This window comes from Halichoerus grypus, chromosome 9 (assembly GCF_964656455.1).
Source record: "Halichoerus grypus chromosome 9, mHalGry1.hap1.1, whole genome shotgun sequence".
NCBI classification, from domain to species: Eukaryota; Metazoa; Chordata; class Mammalia; order Carnivora; family Phocidae; genus Halichoerus; species Halichoerus grypus.
Window position 1 is genome coordinate 137,828,110 of NC_135720.1, and position 23,809 is coordinate 137,851,918.

At 42.4% G+C, this 23,809-nt stretch overlaps 1 protein-coding gene across 6 annotated transcripts in view; it reads left to right on the top strand.

Annotated features, from left to right (window-relative positions):
• CDKAL1 (CDKAL1 threonylcarbamoyladenosine tRNA methylthiotransferase) overlaps window positions 1-23,809 on the top strand; it is a 642,750-nt gene that overhangs the window by 503,107 nt on the left and 115,834 nt on the right. For all 6 annotated transcript variants that reach the window (XR_004926977.2, XM_036123558.2, XM_036123557.2 and 3 more), the window contains one exon: window positions 22,618-22,680. Coding sequence is in view for 5 of the 6 variants with exons in the window: in XM_036123558.2 (XP_035979451.1) it covers window positions 22,618-22,680 (63 nt within the window). In the remaining variant the exon portion in view is untranslated. The remainder of the gene's footprint in view (window positions 1-22,617; window positions 22,681-23,809) is intronic.

Sequence of the window (23,809 nt, forward strand, 5' to 3'; positions counted from 1 at the left end):
AAACTTTGAGAAGCCCCCCGAAACGGCGCTTCAGACTCCCAGAGGATGTGCTTGTATAACTGCCTTCTAAAGAGGGAGAGCCGGGCTCACCTCAGGTCTGCTGATTCGTCAGCTGCAGTGAACGCGCTAGGACATCTCTCCCTTTGTCACTGTCCTCTGCTCCTTTTCTGTAGTGCTCAGCTGGTCCTTTCAGAACATCAGTGTCTGAGGAACATTGGCTGCCATGGTCACCAAATGACTAGTTTGTAAGAGACCTTCACCAGTCCCTAATTCTAGGCCAGTGGTTCTTAACATTTTTGGAGAATCTGATTATATGTAGTATTTGCCATATACACGTGCCTATGCACTGTTCCCAGAAAAAAGCAGATTTGCCCAAAAATGTTAATATATTTTTGGCGTACACAGATGAAACCATCCATGGGCCCTTCAGAGCACTGTGCATAGTGGTTTGTGTTATCTGACTGGCTCGTTCCTGCCCCAGTTTATTCCCTGCCTACCACCGCAGAACAGCCACCATAGGACATTTTTTCATACATGGAAGACACCAACAGTGAATGTTTGTTGAATGAATGATGAAGTGTAGGCTGACCACGTAATTGCTAATAAGGCTGGATAAAGACACGAACTTAAAGAAACAGGCTCATTCATGAGAACAACATACTTGACCATCTGGCCAGTAAATACTCTTCAGGTAAACCTTCTAGAGAAAATCAGATCAGAAACAAAGACAGTTGCTTCAGAATCTGGGACAGAGCCAGAGACAGACCACAGTGAGATTAGTTCAGTATGGCCTGATACTGGAAGAACATTCACAGAAGCAGGTTATAAGTGGTACTTAAGTATAGTTGAAACAAGGTAAATGCTCTGCAGGTTAAATAATTGTCTGGATTGTTTGTTGCCATTGCTGTTATTGTTTTGGGTTTTGCGGGCATGGAAGTTCTACCAGAATATAATCACCATTTATAATGGAAAAAGTACGGCCCGGTTCCAAATGACCAAGTTAATAAAGTTATAAGGTACCACTCGTTTAAAAGTTAAGAACTGTGTTTATTTTTTACTAATTGCTTTTATTAACCTGGCTCTATAACACTGTTTTTGTCTTCAAATTGAAACTGTGTTACTAAGAGTCTTGCAAATCAATAAGATGTAAAGAGTGCTAAGTGATACCTATGCATTGTCATCTGTGGTTACAAAGTCATCAACATGCAGCTTTACGGTATTTCGTGTTTCCGGGAATTAAAAGTGTAGCATTTGGGGCGCCTGGGTGGCTCAGATGGTTAAGCGTCTGCCTTCGGCTCGGGTCCTGATCCCGGGGTCCTGGGATCGAGCCCCGCGTCAGGCTCCCTGCTAGGCGGGAAGCCTGCTTCTCCCTCTCCCACTCCCTCTGCTTGTGTTCCCTCTCTCACTGTGTCTCTCTCTGTCAAATAAATAAATAAAATCTTTAAAAAAAAAAAAAAAAAAAAAAAAAAAAAATAAAAGTGTAGCATTTACTTTTCTTGATTTTTAAAATAGAAAACAAAAAAGATAAGCTGGCGTTCTTGATGAGGTTAGTAGGTGGTAAGATGAATATTCTAAAATTCCTATGCCTTAAGGAGATTCTAGAGGGAATTAAAAACACACAGGAGTTTCTTGACCTCAGGCTTCAGAGGGTCTGGGAACCACAGTTGTGTAGGACAGTCTAAGAGTCTATATGTGGTTTTTTTTCCCCTCAGGGAAGGACTCATTGGTTTTCATCAGATTCTTAAAGGGATCCTTATCCCACAAAAGGTTAAAAACCAATTATATGGCATTAACGTCTTCAGTTTAAGAAAACAAATAAAAGCGCACATAGCTGGTTCAGTTGGTAGAGCATGCCACTCTTGATCTCGGGGTCATGAGTTTGAACCCCAAGTTGGGTGTAGAGATTGCTTTAAAAAAAAGGAGAGAGAGAGAGACCTATTCACCAGCAACAACTAATGGTGGCAGGGGGAGAAAACAAAAATTGTGTGTGTGTGTGTGTGTGTGTATCTATAAAACCTGTGTTAAAAAACAAAATTTTTCACCTGGGTAAATTTTGAAGATCTTAATGGCTTTAGTCAACAGTTCATGAATGGGGCAGTATCCAATCCAGCAGATAGAAAGGAGCTCTGAGGAGCTATACAAAATGAGAGACTTAAAGGCAGAAGGGAGTGGGAATGCAGCTTGGTTATACTGCAAGGTTACTTTCCTTTAGGGGAAGGCATGAATCTTATCAGACAGATGACCCTAACCGGTGCTGAGCAAGTGATTCCTGACTGACTGGCTTAAGAGTGCATTTCTGGGAGCGCCAGAACTATAATTAAGTCTTGGTTTGGTAATGTAGGGCTTAGCGTAAACGACTCTACTGGGGGCCTGTTGTCTTGTTTTGAACACCTATTTAATTGTTAAAATCATCAATGCTTAGTACTCTTTTAATCTTGGCCCGGAAAATTAACAGTTTAAAAAATGAACCAAAAGTAACATTTAAAAATAAACTTTTCTTTCTGGTTATTAGAAAAAATAAAATAAAATCTCATTACCTTAAAAACTGTGTTTTCAGGCCCAGTATTCTTTGGTAGACCCCATGTCAAAGACTCTCCAAGCCTGATATAAGGGACCCAAGAAACTATACATAAGGACTTGGAAACTTAATTGTCTCCCCTATTTTTTAAATGTGGGTTTAAAGGTTTTTTGCCAAACCTATATAATCATGAGGACTGCCTTTATTATCTTTATTCCCCCTATTCGCTCAGCAGATATTTATTGAAAGCTACTGTGTGCCTGACCCTGCAGTGTGGGCAACGTTGGTAAGGATTCTCTTCTCATGGAGCTTGTATTCTAGCCAGGGAGGAAAACAGCAAACAAACAAAAATCAGCAAAATACCAGAGGGTGTGTTGCAAATTAATAGATTAATATAATAAATAAAGACTGGGTGGATTCATTGTGTTGATCAGCAGAGACCTCTCTGTAGAGGTGATGTGTGAACCCTGATCAGAATCAGGAGCCAACCTTGGCTTTCACACAGAGACCTTCAGGACGGATGAGCATGGAGAAACCAGAGGGAAGGCATCCTGCCTCAAGTCTCGCGGGTGAGGGAGAGACACTTGCAGGAAACGCAGTAAGGCACAATGAATGAGGGTCAGAGCAAGTCAGACTTCATAAGCCAGAATAAGGTACGTGGAACAGAATAAGCCATAAAGGCAATACTCATTCTGGAAGGTAAGATCAGAGGATGCTGGAGTTATTTTTTGCTTCTGAAATTTTGAAAATGTATAGATACAGCTAACTGAAATGGAAATTTCCATATGAACTGAAGCATTGGTGAGAAAACAGCAGCCTGAGATGTTTTCGGATGATGCTGTACAGCATGTCAGCGTGAAAGCCGCCATCATTCCTTGACTTCATCGAGACACACGTCTGGTCATTTATGAAGAAAGTTTACGAGGGTCCCATCTTTGTAACTGTGGCTGAATAGACATCTGTTAAATCTTAGCTCTCAATAAGATAATGAATACAAGTGATATTATTGAACTGTTACAGAGTTAGTTCATTGGAAGACTAATGAAGAAGCTTGCACGTTGATAATAGGAGCTAACATTTATTGAGTGATTACTATATGCTGACACTGCAGAGCATTTTATTGACATTTGATCTGATTTTATGGCGGCCCTACAAAGGGTGGCATACATATTACGGCTGTAGGGTAAGCCTGACCATAAGTGCCCGCTGGGCCAAAAGGGTAGGCTCGACTTTAACACCTTTTCATAGCCAGAACACACTTCCTTCTGTCTTTGAACATAGTCTTCAGAAAACACAGAATCTGTTGTGTTTGGGAAAAAACAAACAAACAAAAGAGTTGTAAATGCCACTTTCACAGGTGCCTTTTGCTGATAGAGACTGATCTTGTAAATAATGGGATTATTTACTCTTACAGAGCCTCCAGAACCAACGGATGCTACGTGTGTGTGTGTGCGCGCGCACGTGCATGTATCTCTTAAAGATGCATAAACAGAATACATAAAAATAACTTCTAGTGTTATCCCAAACTTCTTCACTCTTATATCAGGGGTTCTAAGATTAGATCATCACTTACTTTGTTCTTTAAATTGATCTTTTGAAAGAGAAAGTTACAAATTCCAGATGTGTAATATGTGAACTAAGTGAATTAAGAGATTTTTTTTTGAGAGTACTAACGGTTTGTCCAAGAATAAGTTTGGCTTCAGGTTTGAAAAGAAAGTTCTAGATAGATGAAATTTCATTCTCTTCCAAATCCTTCTAAAACTACAGTGCAGAGGCTTTTATTACAGGTATTATTAACCCACAAGGCTAAAGAAAACAGGAGAGGAAACAACAACAAAATTGTGGTGGTAAGAAAATAGATGGACAGTTGACAGCTAGCCTCACCACCCTAGAGAATCCTAAATACCAACCTGGCAGCACAGAAAAGCCAAAACCCAAACCGAGAAGCAGCCTAACGTATATACCACAGAATCCTTACATGGCCCAAGGATTGGCTGGCACCTCTAGAAGGAGAAAAAGGCAAGAAGGGAGGGGACTAAAATTAGAAAAATTGTTCAGAAACTATGTAGGAAGCAGTTAGATTTCTGTCATCGCCTCCCCAACTCAGGCTTCCAGGTGATAGCCCTCACCCTCCCTGACAGAGGACTGGAGGCTTGTTCTCTGAAGGGAAAATGTACCAGAGCTCTTCAGAGAAAGAGGACCAGTAGGATGTATATGTGTACACACACACACACACACACACATACATACACACACACACACACACACACACACACACACACACATATATATAGAGAGAGGTGCTGAGAAGCCCCAGGATCTGCTCTCAGGAAGCCGGAGACCCAGGAGCGCCCACGTGTCCTTCCATACCATGTCCGAAGGCCTGACACCCAGGGAAGCCGGCAGTATAAGTGACAGTCCTAAAGCTAACAGCTCTAGACCCAAAAAGAGCCAGGGGCACAGTTCGAGTCCAGAAGTCAGAAAAGACCCGTGCCCCAGCTCAGTCCGTCCCTCAGGAGGACTTCTCCTTACTCAGCCTTCTTGTTCTGTTTGAGCCTTCAGCAGATGAGCTGAAGCTCACTTCCATTAGGGAGTAACATCTGCCTTATTCAGTCTACCAGTTTAAATGTTAATCTCATCCAGAAATGTGCTCACCCAGAATAATATTTGGCCAAATGCCTGGGGACCCCGTGGCGGAATCAAATTGACACATAAAATTAACTCACAGAAATATAGAAGGTCCCCGGGTGGGAAGCTGCACAGTTGAGGGCAAAGTTTGGTCCATGTGTATATGGAGATGTCCTCCTTGTTCCGTCATGCAGCTAGGATTCCAGCACTCAAGCATGCCTTAACCTTCCCATCAAGGGTTTGGAAGAGTTTCTTTGGGAAACCTGACCAGTCCAACACTGAAAAGCTGTTGGCATCAGAGGTTCCAGAATTAAACGTCCAGCCAGGTCACTCCATAGTAAGGCTCATACTGACAAGCCCAGCCATCGGCTCAGAACCTTCAGTCAGTGTTTTAGTCCCTACGTTGGTCTCCTGGGGCGGCCATAACAAAATACCACAGACTTGGTGGCTTACACACCAGAATTTATTTCTCACCATTCTGGAATCTGAAGATCCAAGATGAAGGTTCTGGCAGGGTTGGTTTCTGGTGAGACCCTTCTTGCTGGCTTGTAGATGGCCTCCTTTTCGCTGTGTCCTCTCATGGCCTTTCCTCTCCTGAGTGCACAGTGGAAGAGAAAGGACTCTGGTCTCTCTTCCTTTTCCAGTCCTATTATTGGATTTAAGGCCCCACTCTTATGACCTCATTACCCTTAGTTACATCCTCCTCTTTTTTTTTTTTTTAAGTTGGCTTTTACACTCACAGCGTGGGGCTTGAACTCACCATCCTGAGATCGAGTTGCATGCCCTACTGACTGAACCAGCCAGATGCCCCCCCCCCATTACTTCCTCAAAGGCCCTATATGTCCCATTGGGAGTTAGGGCTTCATCATAGGAATTGTGGGGGAGACACAATTTAGTCCGAAACAGTCCCTTACCCACCCCTTTTTTTAAAGATAGATTTATTTATTTATTTTTTAAAGAGAGAGAGCACGAGCAGGGGCAAGAGCAGAGGGAGAGAGAATCTCAAGTAGACTCAGCATTGAGCACAGAGCCCAACATGGGGCTCAGTCCCCCGACCCTGAGATCACCACCTGAGCTGAAACCAAGAGTCAGGCGCTTAATTGAATAAACCACCCCATCAGGGATCTCCAGATGTCTGAGGAAAGCCACCAACTAATAAGAAGGACAGGACCAAAACAGAAGAGTAGGGTGAGAGGGGAAAAAAGAAACAGGACTATTCCAGGAGAAGAAAAGTTTAAAAAATATGTATCTTTGACATTCTCAGAGAAATGAGTAAAGGTATTGTATTCACGACACAAGATCAGGATACCACAAAAAAAAAAGAGAGAGAGAGAACCAAAGCGATACTTAGAGATTAAAAATATGGTAGCAAAATTAAAGATTGAGGGGAGCTATGAGATAAAGTAGAGGAAATCTCCAGGAAACAGAATGAAAAGAAACGAGGTAGAAATAGTAGAGAAAGAAGGGGAAGTAAAGGACCAATCCAGGAGAGCCCCACACTCAAACAGTAGGAATTCCAGAGAGTGAACAGGGAAGGAAGAAGCTGTCAATGAACTAATTCGAGGGCATTTCCTATGACTGAGAGACATGACGGGCCACACTGAAAGCAGTCATCCTAGATCCAGCATCATGGATGAGAAATAGACATACGTCAAGACAAGAGAGCGACATCAGTCACATTTGAAAGACCAGGAATCAGAATGGCTTCACATGTCTTAACAGCACCCAAGTGACAAATGAGTGATGCCTTCTCGATTCTGGGGGAGAAAAAGAAAAAATGCTTTCCATCTTAGAATTTGATATGCCACCAAAGCGTCAATCAGCATATCCCCTGCTCAGGAAACTTCATCAAAACTGGAGAGGACACTCAGAAGGAAGATATAAGAGAAAGGAAATGGAAAACAACACAGAGGAGAGCAGAATCTCCAGGATGACGGTGAAAGCGAGAGCCCCTCATCAGAGCTTAGGAGCAGCCCGACTAAGTCAAAGCAGGCTTGAAAACTCTGGGAGAAACTTCTTCAAGAAAATGAAAAGGATAAATATTTAGTGGGAATTACATTCTTGAAGACTTATTTAGGTATGTGGAGGAGAATTTGAGGTTGAATTAGTGATACACACGTAGACAAGCAAATAGAAAATGAGGGTTGTTTTTTTTTTTTAACTCCCAGGAAAATAAAATATACAAGAAAGGATATGTAATCATAGTTATTGTACAGCTGAATTCTGAATGGCATGTCTGTGATGTATTGGGAAGTGGGGGTGGGAAACAAGGGTAAATGGAGTGGGCAGGGGAGAGAAGGAAAACCAGTGGAGAGTATCTAGTCCTAAAAAAAATTCAGAATCACCATGGGGACACGTTATTTGTCAATAAACTGAAAGAGTCAAAGGGGAGCTATTTCTAAGGAAGCAGACAGGGGAAAGGGAGGTTGGGAAATGTTGAGCAGGTTGACCCTTTCAGATTATATGCATGCATCCCTGATTTTGGAAAACAACTGAAAAAAATAAGCAAATGCCTATGGGGGGGCATGGTTAGGATTAAGTTACTAAAACTGAGCAACATAGACACACAAAGGACCCCAAGACAAACACCAAGGCCTGCTCTCCAACCCAGAAATACGTTTTAGGTACACATGAGTATAAAGAGCAAAGGAAGATGCTGACCTTTGAAAAAGAAAAAAGAAGTAAAAAGAGCATAGAGCAATTTCCCTACAGTTAATAGGTTGATAATGTCCAACAATGCTCTGAAATAAAACAAGAAAGGAAGGAGTATTGGTTCTTGGCTCCTGGTGATGGAGAAAGCCAGTTGGTCCAGGCACTGGGTGAAGGAAGGAGGGTAATTGCTGATAAAAATGAACGGAGCAGACATTCGGTAAATCTTTGAGTACATGAGTGCTTATCATTAAAATATAGTTGGGAGCACTCTGAAAATAGAAAGTACTATATAAATGTCCAAAAAATGTTTGGACTTTGGGATTGATTAAAGTTACTTCAAGCAGAACTCCTTTATAATCCTCACAGTCAGGTAGTTGATTGAGCTTTTTCCAAGGTAGTGTTGTCCTTTTGCATCCCAAACGTGCACATGCTAAACCTATAGGTCTTTTTTAAAAAAACAGCAACAGGGACACCTGAGTGGCTCAGTCGTTGAGCGTCTGCCTTCGGCTCAGGTCATGATCTCAGGGTCCTGGGATCGAGCCCCGCATCGTGCTCCCTGCTCAGCGGCGAGTCTGCTTCTCCCTACCCCTCTGTAATCTCTCTTGCTTTCAGTCTCAAATAAATAAAAGCTTTTTAAAAAATGAAAATAAACAACAACAACAAAAAAACACCTTAGGATCCTCTCCCAATGAAAAAGCTGAAAGCATAGGATATATGCAATAAGTAGATGGTGGGGCCCTTTCAACTTCCTAGCTCTCCCTCTCTGAAGAGGGAAGGAAACAGGGACAGCGACAGGGGGTGGTACCCTGAGGCTGAGTGGACAGGCCTGCGTGTACCCTGAGGATGTGCTCAGGTGGTGGACACAGGCCCCCTAAGGGTGGAGAGCCTGGCTGATGCGACAGCAGGGCTTTAGTCCCCAGAGTCTGTGGTGGTGGACAGAGTCCAAGCATCCCGTTCTGCCTGTTTTCTCGTGACTTAAAATGGTCAGGCCAGTCATTTGGTACCTACACTGGGCAGCTTTTCCCTATTTGTGTGAATATGGGTTAATTTCATGAAAGCTGTTATACAGCGTGGATTATAAATAACGAGGGTTGTTCAAGGTGTTGGAATGGGCTCGAGGGAAACCTCATACTCCATGTTCCTCCTGCCTTGCCCTTGTTCTCATTTCCTAAGCCCTCAGCCAACATCCCTCCCCCTGCCTCCGCCCCTTCGCATGCACACCTGTGGTACCCTTTCCTGCGGGCACGGCACCAGCCTCAGCAGTGTTCGCCCCTAGCTATCTGTGCAGTAACCTCGCTTCACAGGATAAAAAAGAATCCCCTGATTTCTCAAGTGGCATGAGGACGAGAGAAGGGAGAAGATGGAACTGTATATTAAATGGTCTTCTGGTCATCAAATAAAGGCTCTTTGATCATAAAGGCCAAGGATAAAAAAGAAAATATGTATGTTTAATATACGGAACAAAAATCAGTCTATTTTTGACATAGGACTCAAGGAGGAGACAGGTCAAAAAGCCCAGCCACCCCTGAAATGAATTTTAGACTCTTCTTATTGGTGTGATGGGGCAGGGAGAGAGATCGGTGGTGGCACATCGCTGATAGAAATGATTTTTTACAGTAGGTGCTAAATTAGATGGAGAAAGTAGGAGAGTCATCACCCCTACGTTGTCATGTCTGACCTGCCAGGTCCCAGCCGTGGAATCATAATCAAAATGAGTTGTGGGCTTATCTGAAGATGCAGCAGTAACTGGCACAGAACAGTTTTCAGGCTTCTCTTCAAATGGGGTGACACCAGGGGTTAGGCGGGGTCATGAAGGAGATGCATTGATTCTGATCAGTTTTTAGAACTGGATAGCAGCTTATCTGTAGGTCAGAGAAATATAGTTTCCTCCATTCTTTTTTTCATCATTTCCCCCCCCCCCCCCCCCGGGTGCTCTGTGGATTCGCCTCTAGAAGCTGGTAGGAGGCTCGGAGCGTTAATAGAGTTCGTGCAGATCCAGACTGCCCCACTCTGTATTTCATGGTGTCGGGCTCCCAGGCGCATCCTCATGGAATGTTAGAGTCAGTAAAGGCACGTTACCATCTCTCCGCTAATAAAAGGAAGAGAGATGTGTGATGACAATACAGAAGTACAGAGACCTCCAGGGCACTCATTAGAAAAATCCACCTTGTGTGTGTTAAAGACACCTGCAAAATATTACCCTCTCACAGTCACGTCTTTAATAAGGCTTCCTATTTTTGCTTTTTGTTTAATTGTATGGTTTGTCCCTACTTAAAATAATTTACAGATACCAGGCATTATTATTAAGTAGATAGGAAAAAGTTAAACAAAACCATTTGTCCCCCTAGCCTCTCCATAATTTCAAATGATTGATAACCTAGTAAAATTTTGAAGACAAAAATAAAAACAATGTAGTACGTAGAAGCAAATTTGTTGCCCACACTATTTGCTGGGTTGTGATGGTAGGAGGGGCTTCCAGAGTTTCAACATTGTAACTGCTGATTCTTCTAACATACGGCTGTGAGAAAAGTTGTCTTGTTAAAAGAATGTTTTAAATTTTAAAAATAACAGGGAAACCTCTTCACACATGGGTAATCTTTATACCTATGAATTGGTCTAGAAATACTAAATTTGTGTGAAAGAACATTTAACAGGAATTAGATTAAAACCTATTTGCTTTGCTTTGTCAAACTACTTAGATTCAAAGTAACCAACAGGAGGAGGCGTTTGGTGGGGAGATAATATTTGTTCTTGTGTTATCAGGTATTTGGGTATGTTACAGACTTAGTGGCTATTACACAGACAACAAATCAATTATCTGACTACATTCTGAAATTCATTGGTTGTTATGTTTGTTATGTATGGTTGTTATTGTATGTTATGTTTACTCATTTCTTTTTAAGGGAAGGGTAATCCATGATATAGAGCTGTTAATTTTGTCCTTTCCTAATATTTTTCTACCCAACAAAAGATACTGAAAGTTGCCATTCCCTGATTCCTGTATATAACTTTTCAGAGAAAGGATTGAGCTTTATAAGACAGCAAACATGTTTAAAAAAAAAAAAAAGTGTGTGCATAAAATATAAATGAACTGAAAGGCAGAGTCCCATGGGAAACAAATTTCAAATTCTGGAGTTTTTACGATTATTGTCTTGAACTACCATTTATAGTCATAAAAATAATTCCATCATGGAGTAAATTTGCCTTTGATCTAATAATCTATGTAAGAATCATAAACAGATCATTCATCGGCACAGCCACTGGGTGCGAGCAGTGTGAATACCAAATAATAGTACCCAGATTTTTTTTTTAATTCATTCAGCAAACATTTATGTACCTACTGTGTGCTTGGTTACTGGTTAAATGTGGTAATTGTTCGTTTCTCCCCTCTAGCTTGTTGAGTCCAGGGGCCTGGTCTGGCTTGCTTTCTGTCTGATCAGGGCCTAGTATGGTCCCTGCAGCGTGAGGGGCATGCAGTGAATGTATCCAATGAATGAATGAGTCATTCAATTAGTAACTAAGTTTTAGAGCTGGGAGAATGTCTTTTAGAGATAGAGGATGAGAAGAGAAACAGAAAAACTGATTGGGACGCTCTTAGGAGGAATGGGAAGAGCAGCAGACTGTCCACTCACAGAGGAATGGCCAAGGAGTGGTGCGAGGCCTCAGTCCACAGGTGGTCTCTGAATTGCTCCGGGCGGAAGTGAGTGGTTTTGTCAATGTGAGGTGGGGAGTGAGTCTGTAGGGAGAACGGAGGGCAGAGGATGGGGGAACAGAGGTGACTGCAGGTGAACTGTTAGGTCATGAATTGAGATACTGGAGGGAAAAGGTGACCTGAGTGTTTAGTATGAGGGACTAGAAGACTCAGTGGAGGTAAAAGCCAAATGTTGTGGGACCAGGGGGATGGTGGCATTTGCCGAGCCACTCCCATGAGCAAGGCACTCTAATAACGTTTTGTGGACAGGAGAGAGGCCTCCCGGAAGACCAAGACATGGTCTACCTACGCCGTGCCCCAGATCAGTTCAATCAGAATCCATGGCAAGGGGACCCAGACATCAGTATTATTTCAATCCCCAGGCAATTCGACTGTGCGGCTGGGGTCGGACACCAGTGATTTAGAGCAGGGTTGGCAAAGTTTCTGGAAAGGGCCAGACAGTAAATGTGTTTGGGTACAGGTCTCGCATGGTTTCCGTGCCACGGGCACAGAATGAGCCACAAACAATGTATGAGTGGTTGACTGTGCTCCAGTGAAGGTTGGTGGGGATTTGAATTTCATATCATCTTCACATGTCACCAGTATTCTTGTTCTTTGGAGGTTTTTTTTTTTTTCCCCAGCTACTTAAAACTGTAAAAACAAATCACAGACTGTACACAGTGGTCAGCTGAATTTTTGCCAGCTCTTGATTTGGAGGCTGAAACTTGGACCCAGAGAGTCCGGGAAAGAAAATAGTACTACAGTAATCCAGATAAGAAGTAAAGTTAGCTCTCTTTTGTGGTCGGTTAGAAGGTCAGAGTGAGGATAAGTGATACTGAATTGATATTTATAGCAACTCCTGTTCTTGCTACTTTTGAGCACCAGAAGTTACCATACAAAGGAACTTTGAATGAACCATTGTGTGGTAGGTAGTACTTAGTACCCTTTGACTTTGTCTTTTTAACTTTACGGGGATTTGTTTTATGTTGGAAGGCTGTTTCTTTTCTAACTGCTTCTAATGGCTACTCATTTTGGCAACACCTCCCAGGGAAGAATAGTTCAGACTCCTTCCTTTCTCCTGTGCTGGGTCATGCCTTTGTCGCCAAAGAATGACCTTTCCTTGTAAACAAACGTTCTCTTTAGAAAATAAGGTGAACTTGATATAAGAAGATATGGCTACTTACGCTTTATATTATCAGCGGAATTAATGTAGAGTTCCCTATTTATACTTTCCTCCAGCATTTGTTGCCCAGTCAAGGACCTGCTAGGGCAAATGGTGCCCCTGCACCTCTACCACACCCACGATGAAAATGAGGGACTGAGTATTGCACCTACAATTCCACTAAGGTTATTTTAGAAACCATAAAGCCAAGAAAGAAAGAAAGAGAGAGGGAGGGAGAGAGAGAGAAAGAAAAAAGAAAAGAAAAGAATACCCACTGATACCTGCTGTGCTTGAGAATCAGTGGTGCATTTCCACATTTGCCTGGTTGGGTTTTTTTTTTTTTAATACCGTTAACAATGGGTGAGCAAAGTCACTCGTCCCTTTGCTAACGTCCACTCTTAGAATTCTGCTGTTTTCATGTCCTCTGAGACATGCTCACACAGTGCGCCCCGCTGTGTGGAGATTCCAAACACTAAAGAACCTGAAACGCTCATGGAATTTGCTGTAACTGGAGGGAGAGAAGGAAACTTAAGAGGATGGTCCAAGTCGGCACCATTTTATGGTCATGTCCATTGCCTTCCAGATCTTACTAGAAAGGAAGAGGTGGAAAATGTATATAGACTTAGAGCCACCTACTTTTCTTTATTTTCCCTTCTCTCCTCACAGTACCATTTCTCACAGAACACAAAAGCATTACATGTGTGCCTTATGAAGGAAAAGCAGGTGAGATTTTTGAAGTTTGTCTGTTTTGCTGAGTATGTGGGGTATTTTTGACCCCTAAACATATTTCACATCACTGATTTTTTTGTTTTGTTTTGTTTTTTACTCATTTCTGAATTTTGAGCTTCCTTGTTTTAGATGCCAGGGACCTGTTCTTTCTTCTTAGTGATCTTGAGTGATTATTATCCTCTTAGGGACACCATCCAAATATGTCCAGTATAAAAGTGAGATTGTGATTGAGTGCTGATAACGTCAAGTGCTTTTAATTAAGTTTCTGATGTTTTTATACATTGATAACAATATAAAGGTTCAGGTTTATTGAATTAGCTTTCCATTAATTTTTCAGAAGCGCTCACCAAGTAGAGAACTAAATATATATCAGCAGCCCGTTCTCTGCAGCCAAAGCCTCAGTGTGCCCCAGAGGAATTCCCGCATAGAGTTCATTTTTAAGTAAAGGAAGAGGTTAGGAAATGAGGCAAAGCTGCAGACATAATATGGAGATTAAGAATGAAAATGCTTGATAGAATGTAGAACCCAGAAAGGCGAAAGCTGAAAGACAGTGGGAGACAGAGGCTAACAGCTGGGAGAGACCTCAGGGATCGTATTGGCTAGTGGTTCTCAACTTTGGCAGCACATTGGAAAACCCAAGAGCTTTTAAGTAATACCCTTACCTGCATCATACCATGCCAGTTAGCTCACACGGGGGATCAAGAACAGAGCGCTGGTATATTTTAAAGGTTCCTCATTAGTTCCAACCTGCAACGAGGCTTGAGAACCACTGGCCTGATTCACCTCCCTCATATCGGACTCCTTGCCGCCCAAGGTCAGAGAGCTGTGATTTGCTGGGATATTAACCTCAGTCTTCTCTCATCCTCTTGCCTCCTTTGTTCTGTATGCTCCCCCTGTAATCACATCCCCTCTCCTGCTTTAAATTAGATCAGCAGGCTCATGACTCCCAAATCTGTGGCCCCCATCTCTCCTCCAGCACCATGCCCTTATATCTGACTTCCTCTCATTATCTCCCCAAATGTCTCACGGCCAGCCACTCAAACGCATTCTCTTCAAACCTGATTCACCCCCCCCGAAACTTACTTTTTGCCTGGATTCCTTATGTTGGTGCAGGACACTTCTCTTCCCTTGGTTATCTGAGCCCCAAATCTTAGAGTCTCCACTGTTCTTCCCTGTCTTGTACTCCTTCCCTAACGGGTCACCAAGAGCTGTCCATCCTGCCTCTGCTCTTCCTCTATCCAGCCCACCCCCTCTCCTCGCCCTAACTGAATCTGGGATGGGGTGTTGTCCTTTTCTCTGGAGCATTGCCGCAGCCTCTCACACCACCTTCAGCCTCTAGCACTGCACCCTTGCTCCATCTCTAACACCACGAGGAAGCGCTTTCTGAACCGCCAGTGGGATTGTTTGTCACATTTCTTATATTATGCGCTCTAACCACTTAGGCATCTCTCTGCTTTCACAGGGCTACTTCCTTCCTTGCTCTGGGCGCCTACACTCAGCCTACTTTCTTACGGTGTATAAAAGGCATCATCTATCTGTAGACTCAGTTCTTTTATTTCTGCTTTTATCAAAAATTGAACTCTCCAGTAAGCTATAATATTTTCCCTCTTCAACCAAATGCTGTCACATTACAGGCCAAGTTTAATAAGCTCAGCATTGCCTACCCCCTGACAACGGAAACCTGCCCCTGCAAGAGGTATAATCGAAGATCCCAAGGCAAACATCAGACCTACCTTATAGTCAGACCACAGTTTTGATAGTTAACACCTTCACTTACCTCCTAAGGTTTCCTGGCTACTTCATTTCTTACCCCTGCCTTTAGTGTCTCATTGCTTCTTGCTAAGCCTTGTCCTCACTGCAGTTCTCCTAGTTCCTGACTAGTCTCACCAAGGACCCCTGAACCCCTGAGTCATTAGTTTTTATCTTGTACCTGTGCTATTTTGGCCCTTCTGCCTCAGGATATGGTTCTCTGACTTCCCCACTAAATGCCTGTCCCTGGCAGGGAGTAACTGACCAGTTCTTGTTGCCTGGTGTTTATTTACTAGAATTTTGACTCTGGTCTCTTTTTGGAATTTTTTAGAACCTGACTCTCCTAGACACCACCTCCCTCCCCATCATCGATTGCCTTGTTGTCTTAAGTGCCCCTGCATGACACAAAGATCACCTATTCAGAACCTGCTTGCCCAGTTAATGAGTTGTCTTGGCTTCTTATCTTTTCACTCTTACTTTCCGCTGCTACTTGCCAGTCAATTGGTTAACCACTTCTCAGGCTCCCTGCCAACAAGGGGACAAGAAAAAAATAGGTGGCTTGAAACTCTCTTTTCTTAGCATATCAGTTATACTTTTATATTTAACCTGGGTTAGTGGTTGCCCTAGAGTTTGCAATATACAGTTCCAATCAATCCAAGCAAAACAAAAATCCACTTTCATGTAGTGACTTAACTTACAGGTAGTGTGAGTACCTTATAATAATAACACAATCATCTTTTTAAAAATTTTTAAAAATTTTTTAAAGATTTCATTTATTTATTAGCGTGCACAAGCGGGGGGTAGGGGCAGAGGAAGAGGGAAAAGCAGACTCCCTGCTGATCAGGGAACCCAACAGAGGGCTCGATCCCAGAACCCTGGGATCATGACCTGAGCCACCAGGCACCCGAATAACACAATTATCTTAATTTCTTTCTCCCACCCCAGTGTCATTGTCATTCATTTCACATATACATAAGCATGCATAATTGAATATATTTTTGCTATTATTGTTTTGAATAAGTTGTTACCTGTTAGATCAATTAAGAATAAGAAAAATAGGGGCGCCTGGGTGGCTCAGTCGTTAAGCATCTGCCTTTGCGGTTCAGGTCGTGATCCCAGGGTCCTGGGATCCAGCCCTGCATCCGGCTCCCTCTTCAGTGAGAAGCCTGCTTCTCCCTCTCGTACTCCCCTTGCTTGTGTTTCCTCTCTTGCTGTGTCTCGTTCTGTCAAATAAATAAATAAAATCCTTAAAAAAAAAAAAGGAATAAGAAAAATAAAAATTCTTTTACCTGCCCTTATTCTTCACTACTTATTCAGTGCTCTTCCTTCTGATTCAGATTTCTGACCTATATAATTTTCCTTCTCTCCAAAGAACTTCTTTTTTTTTTTTTTTTTTTTTTTTTTTTTTTAAGATTTTATTTATTTATTTGAGACAGAGAATGAGAGAGAGAGAGCACATGAGAGGGGGGAGGGTCAGAGGGAGAAGCAGACTCCCTGCCGAGCAGGAAGCCTGATGCGGGACTCGATCCAGGGACTCCAGGATCACGACCCGAGCCGAAGGCAGTTGCTTAACCAACTGAGCCACCCAGGCGCCCCTCCAAAGAACTTCTTTTAATGTTTCTTACAAACAAGGTCTGCTGGAAGTAAATTCCCTCAATTGTTTCTCTGAGGAGGTTTTTATCTCTTCATTTTGGAAGGATAATTTTGCAGGGTACCGAATTCTAAGTTGGTGGTTTTTTCTCTCAACACTGAATATTTCTCTCTCTTCATGCCAGCATGGTTTCTGAGAAATCAGATATGGTTCTTATCTTTGTTCCTCTATAGATAAGGGATTCCTCCCCCCTTTGGTTTCTTTCAGGAATTTTTCTTTATCTTTGATTTACTATAATTTGAAAATAATAAGCCAAAGAATAGGTTTCCTTGGCATTTGTCGTGCTTGGTGTTGTCTGAGCTTCCTAGATCTGTGGTTTGTGTCTGACATTAATTTGGAGAAATTCTCAGTCATGATTGTTTCAAATATTTCATGTGTTCCCCTCTCTCTTCTCCTACTGATGTCCCCATTATGCATATTTTACACCTTTTATGGCTGTCCCACAGTCCTTGGATATTCTGTTCTTTTTTTCAGTCTTTGTTCTCTCTTCTTTTTGATTTTTGAGGATTCTATTGATACAGCTCTAGCTCAGAGATTCCTTCCTCATCCATGTCCAGTCTACTACTTGGCCTGTCAAAGACATTCTTCATTTCCATTATAGTGTTCATCTCTAGCATTTTGGGGAGGGAAGTTTGGGAGAGGTTCATTCTTTGATTTCCATCTCTCTGCTTACATTTTTCATCTGTTCTTGCATACTGTCTACATTATCCATTAGAACCCTCAACATATTTTCAATTCCCAGTCTGATAATTCCAGCACTCTGCCATGTCCGGTTCTGAAGCTTGGCCTGTCTCTTCAAATTGTGTTTTTGCCTTTTGGTATGTCTTGTAATTTTTCTTGATAGCCGGACATGATGTACTGGGTAAAAGGAACTGCCACAAATAGGCCTTTAGTAATGTGGTGATGAGGTGTAAGGACAAGGGGAAGCATTCTGGAGTCCTATGATTAGATCTCAGTCTTTTAGTGATCCTGCCTCTGTACTGTAAACAGGTTTTCTCAGTGTTTTTCCTCCCTCCTTGGGTGGAACAGGATGGCTTAGTGGGCTAAAGTTGGGTATTTCCCTTGTCAGGTTAGCTAGTCTCTGATAATACCCCAGCAGATTAGGCTCTGGTTAACTAGTTCCCCCTGAGGGCAGGCCTTGTTAAGAACAGAATACTCTGGTGTATTTCAAAATGTTTCTTTTTCCCCTCCCCATACCAGAAGCCACAGGGGAGTTTTCTCCCATATTTGTTGTGGGAACCTGGTTGAGCTCCTGGAGGTAAATCTCACGATGTTGTAGACCCCCCACTCCTGCCCCATGACTGGATCCCCCTGAAGTCCTTAACAGAGTTGTCTGCACCAAGCCTCCAGCAATGCATCCATTACCTGTCAGGTTTTCCTACTTACGCTCCAGAATGCTCCAGAAGCCACATTCCCCATATTGGTTTATTGGTCTCTCCCAGTTCTGGGGGCAGCAGTGTTTTCTGTCTTTCCCTCCCTTATGCATCCAAAAAAGAGTTGACTCTTGTCTGTTCAGCTTGTTACTTGTTAGGCTGGAGCAGTGACTTCCAAGCTCCTTACGTGGGGAACTGGGAACAGGAAGTTAGTACATTGAAACTCGAACCTGTTCTTGTGCTTCTTACCACAAAGTATCCTGAAACATTTATATTGTATTATCTACAAGTAGAGAATGAGCACAGAAAGCATTGAATTCTCTTGGGAAGCCCAGGAGAAGTTAAGCTGGTGGATATTGTTACGATTTAATTGATTATACAACCTCACCTTCAAAATACAGATTTTCATTGCATGTGAGCCTCTTTCAGATCTAACTCCTTGTATCCCTTTGATAAAAATTGAAATGATTCCATTGTCTGCAAACCCGAACTGTTAAAAATTCTCCATTGGGGCCTTTAGTTTTGTTTGGTTTTGTCTGAAAAGGAGTTTAAACTTGGATCTTAAAGGGGTCGTCAGTGTTTTCTGTTCTTGGAGTGTGAAATATAAAAGCAGTTTAGGAAACACTTCTAGGATGGAGATTTCTCCGAAATCTCAAAATTTGACCAAATTTTCAGGCTGCCTCATCTTCTAAACCCAGTTGCACCCCACATAGACTGCAGGACTTGGCCTGTGGTTCCTTTGTAATCACCTCTCATCTCTGCGGCCTGTACCCTGAGATTCATGATGAAAGGGACTCGAAGGTCCCTCGTCCAACTCCGAGGGAGATGTTTGCCATACTCACTGTACTTTGGCCACCCTTGTTCCAAGTTCATCACACGCCTTGTTCAACATGTTTACTTTTTAAACACTCAGAGAATTAATAGGTGGTTGCATGACTGAGATGTTTGTTTTAACAGGCTAAAAAGTGGGAGGTAGTTTAGAAACACACTATGATGCAATAGGAAAGTATCTAATTATTCCAATTTTGGCTCGGCTTTTAGTTTCAGTTAAAAGTGCTGATAGCAAGGCTCAACAAGTTTTGTAGCCTAGGACTCTTAGCACCGTCTGCCTATTGGAAACTGGCTCACTAGCAATAATGGCCATGCTTCTGTCCCTTGTACATGAAAGCTTCTCCTCGGCTTTAGCGCTAGAATTCAGTTAAAGGATTTCAGCATTTCTGTCGTCAGCAGTTACAGTGTGAATACAGAAGGCTCTGAAAGTCCCATGTCTACTTCAGCGTGTTCTACAAACCGACTCATAATATTCTCTGTCTGAACATTGAATGCCCAAAAGTAAAATCCTGGAAGCAAGACAGCTAATGGTTCTTTGGCCCGATGTGTTCATCCTGATGTGTTTGGGTATAGGTTATGATTGGTCCTTGAACTGTCTTCATTGAGTAGAAGGAGCAAGGAATTTTGCTGAATAGTTGTTTATTTGGTTTGGGGTCAGGGGACTATTGCCAGAAGTAGACGTGGTCCAAGATAGAGATTCGAGATCTGGGATGGCTAACTATTTCTGTAAAGGGCCAGAGAGTAAATACTTTAGGGTTAATGGGCCACAGGATCTCTGTGGGCACCACACGACTCTGCTGCTGTAATACAGAAGTGGTCATAGATACACGTAAACAAATGTGTGTGGCTGTGTCTCAGTAAAATCTTACTTACAAAAACAGGCGATAGGCTAGATTGGCCCATGGGCCATCATTTGCCAATCTCTGGATCCCTGAACATACAGTACTGAGCTATATGGATTCTGACCTCACAGGAAAAACAGCAGTAATTTCCAGTTAACTGAACTAATACATATAACCTTCAGGATTCCTAGCCAAGACTTCCCTGTATTTATATATAATAGATTTGTTGTCAGAAAGAAGAGCATTTTTTTCCTCGCTGACTTCTTTTGGGTGCTAATCCAAATTGTGTTATTTACTTGTCATTTATACCCCACTTCCTTCCCGAAATAATTTGAATTAGCTTACGGTAAAAAGCATGTATAGGTTTTAGCTGTCAAAATAGAGATATAAAACCAAAACCACATGAAAATGTCACACCAAACAACCTCTGAATATTCCGTTTCCACCGGCCAACTCAAGCTGGTAGCTCAACCTTTTCGGGACTAAACAGTCTTTTGGACACCTCCTAAATTGAATAACGACATGCTCCGTATTTTATCTTTCCTAGCATAATTTCCTTTCTGAAAAAAATTTCACCCCATGTTTTATAGTGAGTCTTCTACCAAAGGAAACGTTAGTATCCGTCATTTTTCTTCTGATTGAAGTGTAAGCCAAGAACTGTTATACAACTAAGAGGGTACATGGAAAGGAAAGAGAAAATTATAAGCTAACAAAAACTTTGGTGAACCAGTGACCTGTTCAGAAGAGATTTCGGGGCTCTTGCAGAGTCAGGGGACTGTTCCCAGTCAGTCGGAGGCTCATCCCTGCTCTCGGGGGAAAAGGAGTGTTACGTTACTTTAGCGTTGGGATGGTCAGAAGCCGACTTTCGAGGTGGACGGAGGAGGCGGCTGGGATTTTGGCTGGCGGCAGGGAGGGATGATGTTTAGTGGGTGATGTAGAAACAAAGCCAAGTGACTTGAAGCCCTGCCAGCTCCAAAGACCATCCTGAAATAGGAAAACTGATCTATGGGGCAACAGTGAGTGTGTACAGATGACTCGAATATAAAATCCTAGTTAACACTAGATTCAACTGCTTAGCCATGTGGCTGCCCAAGGCCACATAGAGCCCAGGCTAGAGGGTCTGCTTGGATCCCTGGCCCTGGGGGAGGTGGGACAGATGTGCTCAGGCAGACACTGGAGTTTAAAGGGAGGAAGTACGGAAATACTTCCCTAGGAAACCTGAATACCAGGCAAGGATTCTTTCACAAGTGAAGACAGAAGCCGCTCAGCTACCTGGTAGTTGGATTAACAACAGCAGAGTGGGGCCAGAAGCCAGATGGGGGCAGTGTTAAGGGCAAAGACCACTCTCAAGCCAGAATTGCAGGATACGGTCTCGGGCTAACTCGACATCGAAGAAATCAGTTCTGTAACTGGCACCTGGGAAGATGTTCGATACCTGTTTTAAAGATGTTTCATCTGCTCGGTGAATTGAGAAACGTTCTAACCTGTAAATGGAAAAGAGAAATGAAGAATTTCCGACTTAGCTGCAGTCCCTTCTCTCATTCACTCTTGGAGGGAAGGCAAATCGGGGTAGGGTTTGGAGGGAGGAGGCACTTTGGTATCATCCATCAAGGTAATCAGCATGGCGTGCTACTTGATTCTGCGTCTGCACTTGTACAATTTATCGTTTCTGAAAAAAATGCACCCTGTCAAGCTGGCAAAGATGATCATTTTATGAAAAAATGGAAATGAAATGCCAAAAAAAAGTTCAGATTGCAGAAGTTTTTGGATTTCAGCACTCCATATAAGGGATTGCGGAGCTGGTTATACAAGTCCTTAAGTTTGGCAAGGATCAGTTGTGAAGTGGAAAAAGTCAGTTTTAGGACAGAGTATCCAGAATGATCCCCTTTCTTTGAAAGTGATAATTGTATGTGAAAATATGTGCACAGAAGATCTAGAGCCACGCACAGAATTTCCTGTGGTGGTTACAGTGAGTGGACAGATCTCCGTGTACGAGAAAACAAGCTGCTTCTTCCAGTCGACCAGAAGAGAACTCCGCCCTTCACTGTCACAGACACCGGGGCAGGCAGGAGGTAGAGACGGTCCTCAAGTGGCGGGTTCAGCTCGAGAAAAACATATCATTAGCAGTGAAAAGAGGCTTCTCTTTTCCTCACAATATATGAGGCTTATGTCATCATCATAGATACGCCTGTCTACGTCAGGTAAATTCCGTTATTCCTTAAGCAACTACGCATCGAGTGCTGCATGTGAGACACCGTGCAAGGCCCTTGGGCTACACGGCAGGGACAGAACAAAGGTGGCCTCAGGCAGACAGACCCGAGCTGTGACTAGGAAGCCAGGTGAAGGTGCATTGTTTAACTGGACGCACGCCAGTGCCCAGGTCAGAGTAATAGCAGTTGGTATTACAATGAAATGGCCAGTGTCCTAAGCGTGTTTGAGTTTTCTTTCTCTTCAGTTTAGTCTCTGAGTTATGCGTTTGAAAATAGGATTTTTGAGGATGATTAGTGTTTCAACTACGAAACCTCTAGGAAAAGGTCTCCTGGCTGGTCTGTGACAACGACCCACAAAACCACCAAGTGGCTTTGATTTCTAATTGCAACCATGTGTCTCAGACTGGACCGTAGCCCCTCACTTTGCACAAGGAAGAATCTCGAAACAGTATCTTAATGCAGGTGGGTAGGTAGACAGAGATGTGGAAAGATAGATAGACAGACAGACAGACATTTAGATACTGATGCACCTGTATATTTTTGCCAGCTGTCAACTGACATGTTTGCATTTTCTTCCACAGAAAAAGCAAAGAACGAAAGATCTTTCCCGGGTATTCCATTCCTACAATCCGTATGACCACAAGGTAAGAGAAGCATGTTATTCGTGTGTTGGATAGAAGTCTTTCTGAACGCAGAGCACAGTTCTCACCAGCAGACAGTGATTTTGAAGTATGTTTTCCAATTACATTTATATTTCCATTTTAGTTTGTCAGCTGTTTATTTCTTCTAAAGAAGTCAGAAAATCTTTATTTCTGAACTAAAATAATTATATTTTATTCACATTAAAATCCAGTTACACATTGTCACTGAAATCTCAAAGATGAGGTAAAGACAGATTTGGGGGTGTTATTTACTTGGTTGGCTTTTTCTTTCCAAACGCTGAAGTGATGAACTTGACTTTTGAATTCGTAAAGACAGTTGAGCTAGTAATTGCCAACTCTTTGGTTTTCCATTGCTCCTGACAGAGTTATTTTCTCTAAATAAAATCCCTAACATTAGTATCTGAAATACCCGCTGCCAAAAGATTTGCCCCACGGAAGACCAGATAGTGCCGTGACTCCCACGTATTTGTCCCCCGGCTTCATAGACCCATGGCCAGTGTTGCTTCATTTACACCCCACGCTCTTCACTCCCTGTGTTTGAAGAATTCCCAGACATCTTCTTACTTATGAGCATTTCACCATATATTTGTTAAAGATGTCTTTAAAAAAAAAACACACACTTCTGACTGTTTTTAAAGAAAATGCTCAACACCACATCATCATAGGGAAATATATTACAAGATTCCTGAGATTCGTGCACAACTTCTGTATCATGTAAGGTTCCAGTAAATCTGTTAATTCGAGGTGATTTCAGAAGCGAACAAAAAATGTGCACACTTGAAATGCTAATATAAACTTAAATCTTGATCTATGAATTTACAAGGAGACATGTGGTGGGGATTTTTTAACTAGCCAAGATAAGTAGTGTGAAAACTATTTTCCTCAGTTGAGAATTACGGAGATGTCTGGATTCAGGAGGGAAAAACTGTGCCAGTTGTTCATAGAAGTTGAAGGATTTTCAATAGCTTCTAGTGTTTCTATAGTGACCAGTTGACTTTAAGCACCAACAATCTGTGAAAGAGGTGTTTGTGCATCGTGTGACCATGGCAATATACAGTACTAAAAATGATACCATTTCACGTTGCATTTTTCAAGTTAAACCAGTCCCCTT